Source organism: Apium graveolens, chromosome 11 (assembly GCF_009905375.1).
Source record: "Apium graveolens cultivar Ventura chromosome 11, ASM990537v1, whole genome shotgun sequence".
Lineage (NCBI taxonomy): Eukaryota > Viridiplantae > Streptophyta > Magnoliopsida > Apiales > Apiaceae > Apium > Apium graveolens.
In genome coordinates, this window is record NC_133657.1 from 198,805,970 (window position 1) to 198,825,382 (window position 19,413).

General features: G+C 37.2%; 1 protein-coding gene across 1 annotated transcript; it reads left to right on the plus strand.

Moving 5' to 3' along the window:
* Positions 1-377: 377 nt before the first annotated feature.
* On the plus strand, positions 378-4,328 carry LOC141696466 (uncharacterized). The gene is made up of 2 exons (XM_074500606.1): positions 378-2,986; positions 3,068-4,328. Exons 1-2 carry the CDS (start codon positions 378-380, stop codon positions 4,326-4,328), a joined length of 3,870 nt encoding a protein of 1,289 aa, XP_074356707.1.
* The last annotated feature ends 15,085 nt before the right edge of the window (positions 4,329-19,413 follow it).

Sequence of the window (19,413 nt, forward strand, 5' to 3'; positions counted from 1 at the left end):
AGGTAGAATAAAGTTTTGTATCAAAGATAACTCTTGAGACAGGTTTTATTTAGTTGGGTTTGTAATAAAGTGTAGTGCGTGATTCTTGTTTTCAAACTCAGACCTTAAAAGATCCCGAGTAGTGATAGTTCGGGATAATTATTATATTTATATTCCGCTTGTGCAGGTTTAGTCGGTAATTGTTGTTAATAATGCCCCAAATCTATACCCCGGATTTGGAGGGTGTTATAGTGACGGCTACAGCTGAAATCCCTTCCCCATTCTCGGCAGCAGTAAGGGATGCACAATTGCCGGCCGGGTATCGTAACACTACTAGCGATCTCCGTTTCCACGGAAACTCAGATCCGGTGGAATTCCTGGGTCGTTTTAATATAGAGATGGATGTGTACCAAGTCCCGGACTTGGCTCGATGTCGTCTCTTGGCGGCAACCTTTAGAGAAAGTGCTCAGCAGTGCTTTCAAAAGCTCGGGCCAGGGGTGATCACCTCGTGGGATCAGATGAAGAATTTGTTCTTAACTAAGTTCCAAGCCTCGGTGAGATACGCTCCCTCTGTCACAACTCTTGCCAATGTTAGGCAAAGAGAAAATGAAAGCTTAACATCGTACTTCAAAAGGTTCAACGCCGAGTCTACTAGCGTGAGGGGGGCGTCAGACGAAGCCTTAAAAAGTTTCCTGATCGCAGGATTAAGGGTTGGTTCAGATTTTTGGAAGCACTTGCAAGGGAAAGATCCGGCCACTCTCGCAGATGTCTTCGCTTTGGCGGAATCCTTTAAAGCTATAGAACAATCTTTGGCAGATGTACAACCAACCTCACAGTCGAGTCAGAAAAATAAAGGAAGGAAGAGGGATAGGTCACCAAGCCCGAGATACCGAAAGGATAGTCGAAGCCCAGACCGGATAAATACAGCAAGCACAAGGAGGGGATGGAGCCCTCCCTCAAACTATGACTACAGGACAAGCCGGTACACACCTTTGGTCGCATCTATCGACCATATCTACGAGGTAAACAGAAATAAAGGGCTATTTAGAAAACCTGAAGCTTTATCATCATGGCAAAGCAAAGACAAGAAAAAATATTGCAAATACCATGAATCATCTGGACATAACACGCACGAGTGCCGACATTTAAAAGACGAAATCGAAGCGCTTATCAAGGAAGGATACCTCGGAAAATGGGTAGTCAAGGAAGTAAGGAAGCACAAGGGTGACAGGACAAGGGAAGAGGAAAGACGAGCCCCACGCGGGACAAATAATGATACCCCGGAGGAAAATAAATTTATCAGAGATGGCAGTATCCGAACAATCTACGGGGGAGATCCCGGAATGGAATGCAGCAACCGAGCCTTGGCAAAATACGCTAGGGAAGCCCGGTTCAGGCCTCTCACAGATATTCATAGGGTGGAAACCCGGCCACCCAAGGTGTTTAAAGGTGAGTCCATGGATATCACCTCCATAGAAACAGATGCCCGATGGGTACATCACCCACACAATGATGCGTTGGTTATTTCCATCCAAATCGGTACAAAGAATGTCCATAGAGCCTTCGTGGACAATGGAAGCTCAGCAAACATCCTCTATTACAGCACCTTCAAAGAGATGGGACTGCCTGATCAGGATATGTCGGGGGAAGACTCGTGGGTCTATGGTTTTTCAGGTGCAGGAGTTAGAGTCATGGGGTCAATTCGGCTCCCATGTACATTGGGGGAAAACCCACTGTCGGTGACAAAGATGCTCGAATTTAAGGTCCTGAATCAGGAATCGTCCCACAACGTGTTATTGGGACGACCTTTTCTGCGGGAAATGAGAGTCATCACTTCAATTCATCACCTAACTATCAAATTTCCAACGCCGAATGGAGTGGGAAGTATCAGGGGTTCCCAATATGACTCACGGGAGTGCTACAGGCAAGCAATGAAGGGTTTCAGAAAAGACTTCCACGCCGATGATACTCCGGACGTGGATCGGGAGAAAAGCATTGAGCAACCAACCGAGGAAATCCGAGTCCACTATTATGTTGAGCAAGAAGAAGAACATCCCTCTGAGTTGCCCTCGACAATGTTGTACTTGGAAGACACAATCAGAATTGAGATGTTGGGAGAAGAAGAGGAGGCGATGGATACCATAGTCCAAGCAGATTTCCATGGGGAACGTTTAGAAGGAAGATTTGATGTCTTGCAAAGCCTCGAACAGGGCGATGCCATTCCTCTTGCAGGAGCACCCTCGCCCGCAAAACATACTGAAAAAGTTGATGACTCTACTACGCAAGGCACACCTCCTGAAGGGGATGCACCCTCTCTACAAGACCAGGAGATCTATAATCCCCTTGACTTGGATCCCCGGATACCAATGCCGATAGAAAAGATGGGGCCAGCAGAAGATACGATCGAAATCCCCGTTGATGAAAAAGACCCGAGTAAGGTTCTGAGAATAGGGTCCCAATTGGCACCAAGGTTAAAGGAAGGTCTTTCAATATTTCTGTTGGCAAACCTTGATGTATTTGCATGGAGCCATTCTGATATGGTGGGGATTGATCCAGAAATAATGTGCCACCGATTGAATATCGACCCCAAGCATAAAGGGGTTCGACAAAAACGAAGGGCCGTAAGTGGAGAGAGAGCTATAGCCCTAGCAGAAGAAGTAGAAAGGCTCCTAGACGTCGGACTAATTCGAGAATCTTTTTACCCAGAATGGCTAGCAAATCCGGTATTGGTAAAAAAGCCCAACGGCAAATGGAGAACGTGCGTGGACTTCACCGACCTATATAAAGCATGCCCAAAAGATAATTTTCCCCTACCAAGAATTGATCAGTTGGTCGACGCCACGGCGGGACATTCCCTGCTCAGCTTCATGGACGCATACTCCGGGTATAACCAGATCCTTATGTATGAGTCTGACCAGGAGCACACCTCTTTCATCACTGATAGAGGGCTTTACTGCTATATCGGAATGCCATTTGGTCTGATCAACGCCGGTGCCACTTACCAAAGGTTGGTAAACAAAATGTTCAAGAAGCAGATTGGGAAGACTATGGAAGTGTATGTGGATGACATGCTCGTGAAATTAAAAAGGGCGGAAGATCACGCCGCCGACTTAACTGAAATGTTCCATATCCTGAGAAAATATAGGATGAAACTAAACCCGCAGAAGTGCGTGTTCGGCGTAGAGTCGGGAAAATTCTTGGGATTCATGGTCAATGACCGGGGAATTGAGGCCAACCCGGAAAAAATAAAAGCTCTGCTAGACATGAAATCTCCCACCAGTGTCAAACAGGTACAGAGTCTAACAGGAAGGATCGCGGCCCTAAATCGATTTGTGTCAAAGTCGTCGGATAGGTGCAAAGAATTCTTCAAAACGATCAAAGGGAGAGGGAAGGATTTTCTGTGGACCCCTGATTGTGAAGAAGCTTTTCTGAAAATCAAAGAACAACTGGGAAATCCGCCGATGTTGGCCAAGCCAGAAGACGGAGAAACATTAATTCTGTATTTGGCGGTGTCAGGATATTCCGTCAGTGCCGTCTTGGTAAAGGAAGAAGCAAGCCACCAGTGGCCTGTATACTATGTAAGCAAAAGGTTGTTGGATGCGGAAACCAGATATACCAACATGGAAAAATTAGTGTACGCTCTAATTCTTGCGGCACGAAAGCTAAGACCATATTTTCAGGCTCACCGAATAGAAGTTCGCACCGCTTATCCACTCCGGCATATTTTACATAAACTCGAATCGTCGGGGAGAATGTTAAAATGGGCCATAGAGCTAGGGCAATTCGATTTGGAATATTGTCCACGCATGGCAATCAAAGGACAAGCGCTGGCCGATTTCGTACTTGAGTTTGATGAAGAAATTGATGATAAGGCCATAGTGCCGGCAGAACCAACCTCGCAAGAAAGTCATCAGGACGAAAAGAAGCAGGAACTCCCCCACCCGTGGTGGACATTACATGTGGACGGGGCCGTAAACAACAGCGGGTCAGGTGCCGGAATAGTCTTGATCACCCCGGAGGGGCACCGCTTGATGAGTGCTATCCATTTCAAGTTTTATGCTACCAACAATGATGCTGAGTATGAAGCCTTGATTAACGGTCTGAAGTTAGCTCTGGAGGTAGGGGCCGTGAATTTGATAGTTCGAAGTGATTCCGAAATAGTTGTCAATCAAGTCAACGGAGGATTCCAAGCCCGAGGACCGCGGACAGAACTGTATATGAGATGTGCAAAACGCCTACTGGGAAAATTTTCAAGTGCCAGAATGGAAAGTATTCCACGAGAAGAGAATAGTAATGCGGACGCTTTGGCCAAGATGGGTTCACAGATGGACAGCGTTCAACTTGGATAAATCCCTTTGGGAATCCAGGAAGGTCCAAGTATCCCAGAGGTGGAGGTGTTTCAAACGCAAAAAATCCCACAAGAAAACTGGATGACCCCCATCCATAACTATATTCAGTCAGGGGCTGTACCGGAGGATAAACTACAGGCTCGACGTCTTCGGTACCAAGCTGCAAAGTATGTCGAGTATGACGGGGTACTATACAAGAGAGGATTTAACCAGCCACTGTTACGTTGTGTGGACAGGGAAGAAGGAAATTATATTCTCAGAGAGGTGCATGAAGGGATTTGTGGCAATCACTCGGGGGGTGGTTCCTTGGCATTAAAAGTGCTCAGACAAGGGTACTACTGGCCGACTATGAGGGAAGATGCTTTCAATTTTATCCGGGCTTGTGATCGTTGCCAACGGTTCGCCAACTATTCCAACGTCCCGACATCCACCATTACCTCATTAACAAGTCCTTGGTCTTTTGCCATGTGGGGGATTGATCTCATTGGAGAGTTACCCAAAGCAAAGGGGGGTGTGAAATACGCCGTGGTAGCTGTGGACTACTTCACCAAATGGGCAGAAGCCATGCCACTAGCCACGATCACGGCAAAGAAGATAAGGGATTTTGTGTTCAACTCCATAGTATGCAGGTTTGGTATTCCTTACAAGCTCATTTCAGACAATGGAAAACAATTTGATAGTAAGGAGTTAAAGAAGCTCTGTGAAGACTTAAAGATTAAAAAAGACTTCACCGCGGTTTATCATCCGCAGAGTAATGGTCAGACAGAAGCCATAAACAAAATCATAAAATATACCTTGAAGGCAAAGTTAGAAGAAAAGAAAGGGGATTGGCCAGAAGAAATGCCTATGGTCCTTTGGTCTTACAACACGACACCTAGGACAACCACAGGTGAAACCCCTTTTCTGCTGACCTACGGGTATGAGGCCATGGTTCCCGTGGAGGTAGGAGCAGGATCTCTACGGAGAGATGCGTTCGTCGAGGAAAATGCAGAAGTTAACCAGAGGCTCCACTTGGATCTGTTAGATGAAGCCCGGGCAAACGCTCAATTGAAGCTCGGTGCGTACCAACAGAGGGTCGCAAGGTATTTCAATAAAAAAGTAAAACCCATATCGTTCAAGGTCGGAGACCTCGTGTTGCGAAAAGTTATGCCTAACACTAAGATAGCTCAGCACGGGGTGCTTGGAGCTAATTGGGAAGGACCGTACAAAGTCAAAGCTATACTCTGGAAAGGGACCTATCGCTTAGAAGGACTGGATGGTAAACTTATTCCTCAAGCATGGAATGCAGAACATTTGCGGAAGTATTATCAGTAGGGTGTGATTGCGTCCCCCTTGTTTCCTTATTTTAATTCTTATGTAATAGACTAGTAGCAAATAAATTCCTCGTAGCCTAGGGGGTAGTACATGTGACTGCAAACCTTGGCACTAGCAGAAGGAAGAAAAATTTTCAAATAATTTCCCCATAGTGCATAGTAGCCATGGGACTGGTGTAATAAACGCACTAGAGCGCATTATCAATAAAAGAGAAAAGTTACTTCAAAAATTACGATATCCGCTTGACATAAAAATTCTCATCCGAAAAACAAAATGGCGCGCCCTATAAGGAGGCGCGCCCTATAAGGAGGTGCGCCCTATCTGATAGCTCCTGCTTTATAATCAAGACAGATATAGTAGACGAGGATGGAGGAAATAAACGCACATGGCCAGCAAAATAAGACTAAGGCAAAAGCCCCCCAAACAAAGGCGCGCCTTGGGATTAATAAGTCAATTAAAATTGTGCAAAGGTACTAATGGAAAGGAACAAGTATATATTATCTGCAATATGGCGCGCCCCTATATCTGAAAAATACGAAGAAAGAAACACAATGACAAACTTTGAGATCACACAAAAATTTATAAGAGCGCGCCATATAGTAACATACTCCATGGAAACATATGGTTGCCAAGGGGAAAATCAAAGTGACTTAACAAATTTTTGAGTAAAGATGAAATTAACAACGAGTCATACATGCAAGAATAAAAGAGTAGCAGAAAAAACAAGTCATACAACTTTGCACAGCATCAAAAGAGGGCTGGCTCCTCATAAGTATTTGAAATTTAAAACTATAAATGATTAAGACGCGCCTTGGGACTGGTCTGTTGGAGGAATAGATTGGAGAGGGACAGTTGGATCAACTTCAGGCGCATCCTTGGAGACTTCCTCTTGAGGCGCGCCCTCCCCTTCTTCTTCTTCTTCCAATCCAAGTTCTACCCTCCTTGCCTTGATTTCAGCAGCATGCTCCTTTTTGAATTCCACCATCTCAGCAACAGTCTCCTCCCCAAACTTCTCAAAGGAGTAGTCAGGATCATTGGCCATAAAGCCCACTCTGTAGAAATGAAAACCATTGGCAAATGCCTCATCAGATATCTCCCTCTTTTCATCAGGCCAGCCTAGTTTCCGTTGCTCCTCAAGATATTCAATCCTCAAGTTGGCTGCACCCAGCTCAGTGTGGAGAGAGGTAGCCTTTTTGTTGGCAATCTCTAGCTGGGAAGTAAGATTGACCACCTCATCCTTGAGAAAAGAGATCTCAGAATCCTTAGCTTTAATGTCCTTGGCATGCAGAAAGTCTTTGTCTTTGAGGGTGTTCCTCAAAATGTTGTTATCCCCCTGCAGCCTCTCCAGGCGCGCCCCCTCTTCCAGTAGTTTGTCCACCACTCGAGTAGAGTGGATAAACAATTGGCAAGATGCCTTTATTGAAGCACGAGCTGCATCTCCCAAATCCATGGCTTGCCATTGCTCCACTTCTTCATCAGAAACATGAAGGGAACCCATGGGGCCAAGAGCATTCAAGGCAGCAGAAGAACCGGAAGGCGCGCCCTCTACCCTTTGCCTCTTAGGCGCGCCCTGTTTCTCTGTAAGATCAATTATGGGCCTTTTTGGAGCAGGTGCTGTTTGAGGAATGGGGACGGAAGATGGAACAGACACCTGTGCTGCAGGAGCATCCTTCTTTGCCTTGGGCCTAGGCTTGTCACCAGGGGGCGCCCCAAAAGACTTAGGGATTCTTGGAGGAGCCATTTCTGCACAAGACATAAAGATATATTAGTTAAACATTACAGTCAAATATGTTGAACAATGCAATAAATAGAAGCAATTGATAGGGACAACATTGATAAACGTGAGTAAAATGCTACGCCTAGAATAACAGTGCGCGCCTTAAAGACGCAAAAAGATTAAAAAAAAGAAAAGAGTAGGACGCGCCAAAGGTGAAAAGGCGCGCCTTTAGATTCTACAATGATTGAACCTGAAGGATCTTGGCCTTGTAAGGAGCCATCCTCTGTTTCTTCCTCTTTTTCTCCAGCTTCTTCTTCACTGTCTAAATCAATAACACGAGAAACAGGAGCACCCTTCCTAAATTTTACGTACTTACACTTCACTCCTACTTGGTCAGAAAGGATCCCTACTCGCATCAAGTTGGCTCGAGTGACTAAGGTTTTCAAGTTCCACCTGTCAGTAGCCACTCTAAGGAGGGCTTCAGCTCGTTTTTTGGGCTCGCCTTTAAGGGGTTTGGACGCTGGTCTGTCTGAAAAAGTATAAGGATGAGAAAAGAAAGAAAAAAAAAATGTGTAAAAATAACACAAGGAAAAAGACAAAAGGGCGCGCCCTTACTTGGTGATTTGTTGAATCTTATCCTTATTCTGGGAACATCATACAGATAGAAGAAGTTTTCCTTCCAGCCTTTCTCATGGCTAAGCTTTCCAGAGGAAAAACCCTTCTTGTTGTGCTGCTTGTCCATCACCAGATAGTAGTACCCATGGTCAGATTTTCTTAAATTGAAAAAATTAGCAACTTCTGCCATTGACGGTTGAGAAAAACCCAAGTCCGTATAGAGAATAAACAGAGCCAGGATAAACTTATAGCTGTTGGGAGAAAGTTGGAGTGGAGCCACATCATACAATTTTATCACTTCCCTAAGGTAGGGATGTAAGGGCGCGCCTATACCCAAAGATACCAGCTTGGGGCTGGTCACCATTCTGGGAATTTTAAAGTTTTTCCCGTAATTAAAGATATGGGGCCGCATCATGCTTAAAGGGCGCGCCCATATGCCCTCCATGTCACAAAATTCCATAAGCCATCCCAATTGCTCATCTGAACAAGCTGAGGATAGGCCCACGCAGAAAAGCTTCCCATGCTCCTTCCTAAAACGCTTCTTCACAGCTTCAGTACATGGTTCAAATTCATCCCAGTCAAAATCTAATTCACTATCAGAAACTTCCCAGTGGTGGAAAGGGATTGGAGAAGGTTCAGGAGAGGTGGAAAATTGGAAGGAGTCCTCATCAAAGAAATTTTCCTCATCGCGAAGGGGGGACGCACTCGCTTCAGGCGCGCCCTCAGAAACGGGGGACTTAGGCGCGCCCTCTATGTGTTGGGGAGACGGACTTGGGGATACAGTCATGTAGGATACTTTAGAGGGTCCTGCTCCTACGTTGACACCCCTCTCAATGCCCCTATATCTATCAGCGTTCAAACTCTCGAACCAATCATCGTCGTCCAGCTCTATCCTATCTGGGATTGGAACTCTATCCTTTTGGACCAGCTTCTGCTTGCCTTGCCTACGAGATAAAAGAATATTGTCTGTGGACGAATTATCTGAGGAATCTGCCATCAAGGTACCCTCTTTGGAATCCTGAAGAAGGCGCGCCACCCGGTTCAGAAATTCAGGAGTGTGGTGGGCGTTTGGAGGTTGAGGATCAAAGTAAGTATTTGGGGGCGAATAAATCCCCAAATTGATGAGAAAATTCTTGAAAGGGTGAAAAGGAGAGGACGCGCCCTCGTCTTCCAGCTGTTAAGAAAACCAAAAGAAATGTTAAGGGCGCGCCCAATACGAAAGAACGAGATACGAAAGAATGAAGGAAACAGAAAAGGTAGGGATAGATTTAAAAGAAGAGCAAGGAGAGCCATATACTAAGAAGGCGCGTCCTATTCTATCAAACAGTTATAAGTAAAAAATATCTATAAAGACTAGCAAATTAGGTGACAATGGCGTGGCTAAAATAAAAGGGAACGCGCCTCGTATCAACAAAGATGCGCGCCTTATCATAGGGCGTACACTTTTGGGGGATAGACGTTTGGGATTCCCAGAAACATAAAATTGAAAATTAGACCCAATGATTTTAGATCTAGAACTACAAATCACGCATATACAATATACATACACAGATACGTACATCATTTCATATAAATCATCAAGAACAGAAGTGGAAGATAAAAAGGTAACATGGCATGCAATGTGATTTACTTAATGAAATTCAGAAATGTAAGAAGCCAGCCGTACCTTTTTGGATGGAGAAGAAGTTGACTGAAAGAGATTTGGAGAATGGCGACCGAGAAGGCCGGTTCTGAGCAAAGCAATACCGCTGGGTTTGGAGCTTTTAAGAAGAGAGAGAGAAAGTAAGAAAAAGAGGGAAGGTAAAAGTAAAAGAAAAAATGACTGCTTATGACTGATATTTATAGTAAAAAATATGACAGCTGTCAAATCAATCATATCAATTATGAATCCCTAATAAGGGGAACAGCTTTTAAAACCGTTTGAACTTCTGGGACGCGCCCTATAGGAGGCGCGCCTTATTTAATTATTATGAAATCCTTGAAACTTTAAGGGAAAAATTGGGAGGCACTCCCTATTCAGGGCGCGCCCTGTAAAAAAGTATTGGAAGATTTGTTTATACGGATTTTAATAAAGATGAAGAAAAATTCCAATCCCATTTTCAATGACATATGGAATTTGGGGGGTAGTTGTTATGCCCAAAAATTGGTATAAACAATATTTAGATTAAGATTAATATAATGGGCAGAATTAAAGGAGGAGCGCCTGAAATCTAGGAAAAATATGAGATTGACTTTCCATAAATAGAAGGCGCGCCCTAAGAACGCGCCCCACTGATTGAATAGCTGATTAACAATTGTGGTTATCATGCTTTAAAGGCGCGCCCTCCAACAGGTGAATAAGGCGCGTCCAATTATCGAGAAGGAGGAGAGAATTCTCTTAACTGAAACCTGTAGTGTAAGTGAGCCTTCGGGCGTGCCTAGAGCAAGGAAGACTCTTTGGACGGGTTGTTTGGACATGATTGCTTTGGCAGACTTGCTTGATTTAGACAGAATTGGAACGAGCCCTAAAGATGAATAGTGTAGGGCGCGCCCTATGATGTAGAATGATATAAGAAGAGACCAAAGGCCGGTAACACAGGGCGGCGCCAACATACAGAGATGTTAGGGCACACCTTGAACTTCTACTTGAACATATAAATATAGCTTTTATATGCTGCTTGGATGGATTCTCTGGAAGACTCAAGGAAGATGGAGAATGTTATTACTAACTTATTTGATGCAGGTACTCTATTGAAGAACTCCTTCCTGTAGCATATCTACAAGAAAGGCGGTGTCCGTGGTCAGAGACCTCCAGGGGTATGCCTGGACGGAAGGCCTCCTCCTGTAGTCAATGGGTGTCCTCATTGGGGATGTGGGGTAAAATCTGGTGTGTGCTTTGGGAGCTCTGTCTCTGTAGTCAACGGGTGTCCTCGTTGGGAGACTTTGGAGTATCCTGCACTTTGCACCCAAAAGCTTGGGATCACTTGTCCTGCAATCTGGTAGGGGCTCCTTATCGGGGGATAAGGATGCGTCCAACATTTGGGGTGAACCACGGCTATACCTGCGTCCACGGACTAGAGAAACAGCTGGTAGCGGAGGGTTATCCTTGGCCAGGGAGATGCCTCATCCGTGAAGTCTCGAAGCCATGGACGAGCCTTGGGCCTTTGTGGTTGGGCCTCATCGGCGGACATTCCTAAAGCTAGTAGAAGACGGTTTCCAGTGGGTTTCCCATTGGGCCTCGGGATAAGAAATCTAAGCCCATTAGGTTTCTTGTTCTCCAAGAACTATGTGGGCTTGATCCTCTATAAATAGGGGTACGTAGGCACATTGTGAGGGGTCAGAAGCGAGAGCGCAAAGGAGCCACCACTAACCCTAAGCAATCTCAGCCCCCAATAATTAACACCATAAAACACTGTTCATCTTTTCCGACGAATACTGTTCATCGGATCCACCGACTACTGTTCACGTTTCCGGCAAAGAACCGCCATCACAGATCTTGTTTCCGGCTACTAACCTCAAGTTTTGTTGTTCCCAAATTCCTCCGTCAACATGGTATATGAAAAATAAAGGGAACTTGCTTTAGAAATTTTTCTCATCTCTGCAGGCATCATAGATTCCTGCAGGTTATTTGAAAGATAGTCTATGTTCATATTAATCTTAGCATCAATATTAGTTTCTGGAAGTTATCTGGTCTGTCAAGTTATCTTTTACAAAAAGCTGCCAGAACCACATTTGTGCGTAAAAACTGAACTTACATAGGACTTCTATTTTGAATATAGAGTATATTACACTTTACACCATTTATAAATATTGATTTTTTCGATTTGATATTAAACTTTTAATTTTGGTAAAATGTATCCCTTAATTTTAAATTTCACTTTATATTATGCCCTTTTAATAATTTTCGTCCAAAATAACCGTTACTATCAGGGGTAAAGCCGGAATTTTTTTAGAGTTTATATAATGACGATATGCACCCCATAGTTTTAATATTTTAACGAAATACGTCCTATATAGTTTTTTAGTTTATACTTTTTTTAAATTTTCATAACTTTTGAAATCCATAAAAATATAGATTGTAAAATTAAATTAAAAAACAAAACATATACCAGACAAACTGGCTAGGGTCGAGTGTGTTTTTTAAAAAAGTTAAATTGAAACCCAAAATTAATGCTATAAAAACGATCCAAATCAAAATCAAATGCAATAAAATTAACCAAATTTTGATTATTATATTATGAAATCCAAACTAAACTGAATAAAGTAGAAAATTTTGATTTGTGTAGTTTAGTTCACTGGATTCTGAGAAAAATAATGTCCTATAATATTACATGCATTTTACTAGTTTTTAATTTGGTACATATTTTGTAGCTAAATTATTTAAAAAATAAACATAAGAACATGAATCAAATAAAGTATTTAGTAACACTAAAAAATTTGAAAAATTAGGAAACTTATAGTTTTAATAGAGATTACTATAAAAATATTAAAATAAAAATAAGAAATTATAAATTATAAAGATTGTATCAAAAATTAATATCAAAACCTAGACACATATATCTTTTGATATTATTATTTAAAAATATATATAATTTAAAATTATCTGCATAATATTTAAATTAAATTAATTTTGATAAAAGACTTATTTATGATTTCAATTTAAATTTAATAGAGAATATTTATATTTTAATTATTTTTTAAGTTAAAATATAATCTAATATTATCATACAAATTTATATATTTTTTGAAACGAGTCGAAGTTAAAATCGGGGTGTAATCTATTACAATATTATAAATACGGGGTGCACATTGTAATAATATAAATATAAAAAAGTATTCAGATTTTACCCTTAAAAATTGTTAAAAGAGGTGCGATACGAAACGAAATTTAAAGTTGAGCGATGCATTCTGCCAAAATTAAAAATTTAAGATTAAACCGAAAAAGTGAATATTTATAAGGGGTGCAAAGTGCAATTTACTTTTGAATATATTCCCGAGATGTATGATTTGCCCGGTTATAAAACAACTAGCTCTATAACCCGTGCAATGCACGACCATACTCTAAATTTTGTTAATTAAAACTGTTTTCGCTGTAATTTTTGATGATATATTTATGTTTTTACATAACGGATGAATAATTTATTTGTTTATGCATATGAGCACGAGTGACTGAGCTATGTTTGCAATGATGCATTCGCAGGAAATAATAAATTATGTTAGTATACATTTTTTGCCACTTCATTATTAAATGGTATTTGTATAATGCTAATGATTGGAAAGTAAAATAAATACAAGTGATTATGTATGTCTGATGTATATAAATTACTATAAATATAAAATAATTATTAATTTGTTTTTTTAAATATTTAATGTGTTTATATTTTAGAAATGTGATTGATGAGTTAGGCTATATAGGCATTTGATGCCTGTTTTGTACGTTTAGTCACTAGCAGTGTTCTAAAAAGCGTAAATCGAGATTGTTCGGCGGAGGGACCTTTCGGTGATTAATCGGAAGTAATTTATTTAATTAATTAATAATAATAAATAATTCTATTTAAATGACCTTTAACAAGATTTATAAAAATAAAACTACATATCATTAATTCAAGATTTTCATAGTTAGAAAATTACTACTAACTAGTTCAGACCTTAAGATTTAAAACAAATCGAGCGAGGGTAGGACAAAACAATATAAATATGAAAGATGTAATCATTGTTAATAAATTAAGAATATCTTAAAATTGTGAATCAATTGAGCAAGCGAGTTAAGTGTTGAGATTTGAGAGTAATTCAAATAGGGATTTTGTGTAGATGATTTACGGATATAAAAATATATGACTGTTTCTATATGTAAAAGAGTCAATATATTAATATATTATTATTAATATTAATTATTAAATGTTAAATATTAATTATTATTTTCAAAAAAACTATAATTTTTCTTAAAAAAATATATTTTTTTATTATTTTTAAACTTTAACCGATTTTTTACCCGATTTGACCGATTTTTCCCGAACTGTCCGACTTTTGACCGATTCTTTAAAAAACCGTACTTTGACCCGATTAACGATTAATCGAGACGGGACCCATCCGAACTCTGATTAATCAGTTAATCGGCCGATTTTAAGAACACTGGTCACTGGATGACATATGATACTTTCCGTCCCAATAACTTTTTATTTTGGGATGCTCCAATATATTGCTAACATCTCCCTGAATAGTATATCATCATTATAATGACTCCAAAATTTACCCCCCGCTTTCTTAATTTTTCTTCAACGTAATTCATTTTTTTAATCTCCGTGTATAACAACGATATAAATAATCTATGGGACAGTGGAAGTATATGATATATGTCATAGAATGATTAATAGTGAAGTAAATCGTATCTATATGTATAAATAGTTTATTTTAATTTTAATTCATTGCATTTGATATAATACCATTTCATTATATTAGAGGACGATGTTAGACTGATGACAAATAAGATTATACGAGTATGTATCTGTGCATGTGTATGTCCATGTACTAACTTATACTAGCATAATAACCCGTGCGAGGCACGGGTTATTTTCTAGAATTGTTTTATGCATCATGCAATTATAATGTTTTTAATTGTTCTCTTATTTGTAATGTTGTACAATGTCTAACGTATATCAAATATAAGTTGATTGTTTATCAATGTGTATTATTTCATAAAAGACAATACCAAATTACACAACATTTTAAATATAACTCATTAAGCAATATATATATATATATATTCTTGTTTGTATTTTATAATTTGTATTTAATGAATGAATATAAATATGGTAGTCAGTGTACGTTTAAAACGAAATGATTATACTTAATCTGTAGAATGCCGTTAGTATGTTTACAAATAAAAAGTTAAAAAATAACATTTATGTTGAATACATAATTAACCAAAAATTTTGAATTTTATTTAAATAAACTATATGTACTGGTCTATATTATTACTGAGTTCACTACTAACTTACAATTAACTTACTCAATTTAAAAAGATAAAAAATGTATAATTGAAGTCAGGATGACTTGCAATCATGATATACAATAATGTTAAATTTACATTATTGTTAATATAAAAGTTGATTTTAATGAAAAAATGTTAGTTTTTGAAATTCAATGTATGTATGCATGGAAAAATATTAGTTTTTTATTTACACTACGGTTACCAAAGTAACATTAAGTTATATTTGTGTGTCAACATGTAAATTGTCGTATGTTACATTTCTTAGTAAATTACGATGGTTTCAATTATTTATATGCTAAATATCTAATTTATGTACATTTTTAATCACTATTAACGTCCAGTGAGACAAATGATTACTTAAATAACATGCATTTATAATTATTCAAAAATTAAAATTATGTAATAAATAAATTGCAATAATTTATATATGGTATTCATATTATCACTGACAAACAATCTATATCTAATTTTTACGCAACCGAGTATCAATCATGGTTGTAACATAAAAATAAATTATATATTATAAAGACTTATTATTGATATTCATGATTTTTTTCAAAGATTCGAAGGAAAAATTATAATTATATCGTTATTTAAACCGTTTTGAAGTTCCTTTCATTACTACTCTAATATTTCTTCATATAATAATTTGATAACATTGTATACCATTCTCCTAAAAGTAAATATTTTTCAATTTGATAAAATTTTATAAATATTAGTTGAATTGGTTAATTCATTCAAATTATTGAACAATATATATTTTTTCTTTAAATAGTATAAAATACATTGAATCAAATGTTACAATATAGTATATATATAACTTTTATTTGAATAATTTAAAATATAAAAATAATTCAAAATATTTGTGCAATATTATCTTGATCAATGAATATTATTATCTAGAAGAATTCTTTTTAAAAAGCTAGTTTTTTAAAGTGAAAACTAAAAAATAAATTGATTTAATATATCATCGTAGTTTTAAAAAATCTCGTGAGATCTCATATCAAATTTCGAATATTTTTAAAATCGGGACAAGTCCCAAAAAAAATAACGCGCTACCAGTGAAGTTAGTAATTTTAATATAAATAATCAATTGACTTGATCTTATAAACACCTCAAACACATTAATTTATATTAGCATAAATTATTAAAAAAATAACATTATTGGTAAGATATTCTCGCCGAACTTATAATTTAAATTTACTAAACGTAGAATGTGACAATGTTTTTCGGCCGGGTCATGTAGTCGAATTTCGGGTATTTTTTGAAGAATGGGTCAAATTCTAATTTTAAATTGGAATAAAATAAAATGTTTTGACTCATTATAATTTGAACTCATCTAAATATGTAATACCATTATAGATTATTTATATATAAGCGATTCTATTTTCAATATTTTCTTTAAAAATTATATATATACATTTTAATTACTTTTTATAATAATAAAATATTTTAAAAATATATGAGATACATTTTCAAACTAAAAAAAGATTAATAAATAAGATAATAATTCATTTATGTACTATGTCTAATTTTGTATCCGGAATTTAATTCTTTAAAATTAACTGTACAAATATTTAAGTAACTATCTTTTTTTTCGGAATTCAAGTAAATATCTTTAAAGTTAAATAAAATATTCATTTAGCACACTTACATATTATGTGTATGATAAAAAGCACATGTGACATTATGATGTAGTAGTATGAGATTGTATAGGTGAATGAAATATCTGGAGTTCGATTCTCATAAAGCACATCTTTTATATAAAAAATTAAAAACAGAGGTAGTTTAGTCTTTTCAATGAGACTTTTAATCTCACTAATTATCCACATGTTCTCCTATTATATATAGAAGAGATTTATGTATATATTTATTGTATGTATCATGTATGTATGTATACAAATTTTAATTATACAACAATTAATAATTTTTAATAAATGAATGACGATGTGAATTAAATATTATATAGATACTAATGCGGGGGTATAATTGTCATATTAATTAATTTGCTCAACAGACCCCCTAACGATGTTAACAACCTATGAGACAGTGAGAGTATATGATACATGTCACACAATTATTATTAGTAATTATAAATTGTACATATGTGTATAAATAGTGTATTTTTTTATTTCATATAATTTAATATAATATTAGGCCATTTCATTATATTGGAGGACGATGTTAAATTGATGATAAATAAAAATATACGAGTTTATATCTATGTATACAACAATTGAATAAACATACAGTTGGTTAATTCTTCAGAAGATTGTTGCCAAACTTCATCTACCTACTCTGGGAAACTTCTGCTTACAGACTATTCAGACTTGGGTTGACATCAACACACAACCTCACAGAAGCTTGGCACTTTTTGTTCTGCAAGTCTTCTGCTACCATGTTTGGAGAGAAAGGAATGCTAAACGTCATGATAATAGTATTTTTGGTCTGGACAAACTTCTGGATGACATTCTTGTGGATGCCAAGACGAGAGTTTCTAATTCAAAATGGTTGAACAAATTAGAATATATTAACAACTTTTATATTTGGCTATCCTGATTGTATAGATTTCGACTAACGACCCGCTTTTGCTTTTTATCAGCAATCTGTATTCCCCAGATTGCCTATAGATAAGCCTCTATGTGGTTTGTCACATAGCATAAGTCAATCCTTGTGTATTCTTCTCTTTTTGATATAAATACTAATTAGCAAAAAAAAATACAACAATTGATATTTGTTAATAAATGAATGACGAGGTGAAATAAAGGTTGTATAGATATTAATGTAGGGGTATAATTGTCATATGAATTAATTTGTTCAACACACTCCCTGACGATGTTAACAACTTATGGGACGGTGGGAGTATAGATATAGGTCACATAATTATTAATAGTAAAGTGTAAATCATATGTATGCGTTTAATAGTTTATTTTATTTTTATTTCATATAATTTAATATAATATTTGGTCATTTCATTGTGTTGAAAAACAATGTTAAATTGATGACAATTAATAATATATGAGTATGTATCTATATATGTTTGTATGCATGTATGTGTATGTATATGTGTGTATATATGTGTATACATACATGTATGTATTTATGTATGTATGTATGTATATATATATGTATATATGTATATATATACTAAACACTACTTTAAGTTATCTCTAAAGTTTTCCATTTTTGGCTTAGTTTATCTTTGCAAAACGTGTAAGTCTGTGACTTTCCTTTGTCAGTTAATCTTGGCCCTTTATCTTGCACTCTTCAAACTGCTTTTGTAGACTTTTCAATCTAAGTGATTAGATCGTTTGTTGGTTAATAATCTTGAATATTTAACTTGTCCGCATTTTGTACTTGAGGTTCATATCGAGATCTCCAGTTTGTTGTATAGAGAACTGACATATCGATAAGTATAATGGCTTATCGAGATCTCTTAGTTCTCTATAAGTGTCTTTGACTTGTCGAGGTCTCTAAGTTCTCTATAAGTGAACTTGTCTTGTTGAGGACTCCAAAACTCTACATGTAGAAATGACTTGTCGATATCACTAAGATCTCTATAAGCATTTTGACTTGTCGATATCTCTGAGATCTCTAATGAGAAAATTGACTTGTCAATATCTCCAATCTTCATATCTTCATTTTAACTTGTCGATATCTCTGAATTCTCTATATGAAAAATGACTTGTCGATATCTCAGAGGTCTTTATATACATTTTGACTTGTCGATATCTCTGAGATCTCGAATGAGAAAATTGACTTGTCGATATCTCCAATCTTCATATCTTCATTTTACTTGTCGATATCTCTGAGACTTCTCTATTAACCAATTTGGACTTCTCGATAAGTCATTCTGGAGTTCTCGAATGACTTCTCTATATGACTTGATCTGTGACTTGTAGAACATTTTTCCTAAAATAAATTTATTCAACTCCAACCTTCTTCACCTTTTCTCTGAGGCATGATCTTGTTGATCTTCTTCCAGAGTTTATTCTTAGGCTTGAGACTGTTTACAGAAAAATACTCCAGTCTGATCTTTGACATTTTTACAGACTCAAGTATTACAATACAAAATACAAATTTAGACTATCATACAATTAAATCTTAGGGTCGTCAATATGACTTAGTCTTGTTATAGTGTAGGCATGACTTGCACAATAATCTCCCCCAATTTGTGAGAAGATTGTTTATCACAAATTCATGCCTGGTAACAAGACTAACCCCAAGTTACAATGATACAATAAAGGTTACATAAAATTGACAAGAATGCAAGTACAACTTTTATACGTCTGAGTGATTACATGAGTTTGATAAGTACATTCATTACATGAAATTCTCATAGTCTGGCTCATTTCTAATAATGTCCTTAAAATTTACTAGCACTTGAAGTTCTTCAAAGATTTCAGTCCCTCTTAGAGCTTCCACAAGCTTGAGCCAATCATTTAATGAATAACCATTCAAGTAACCAA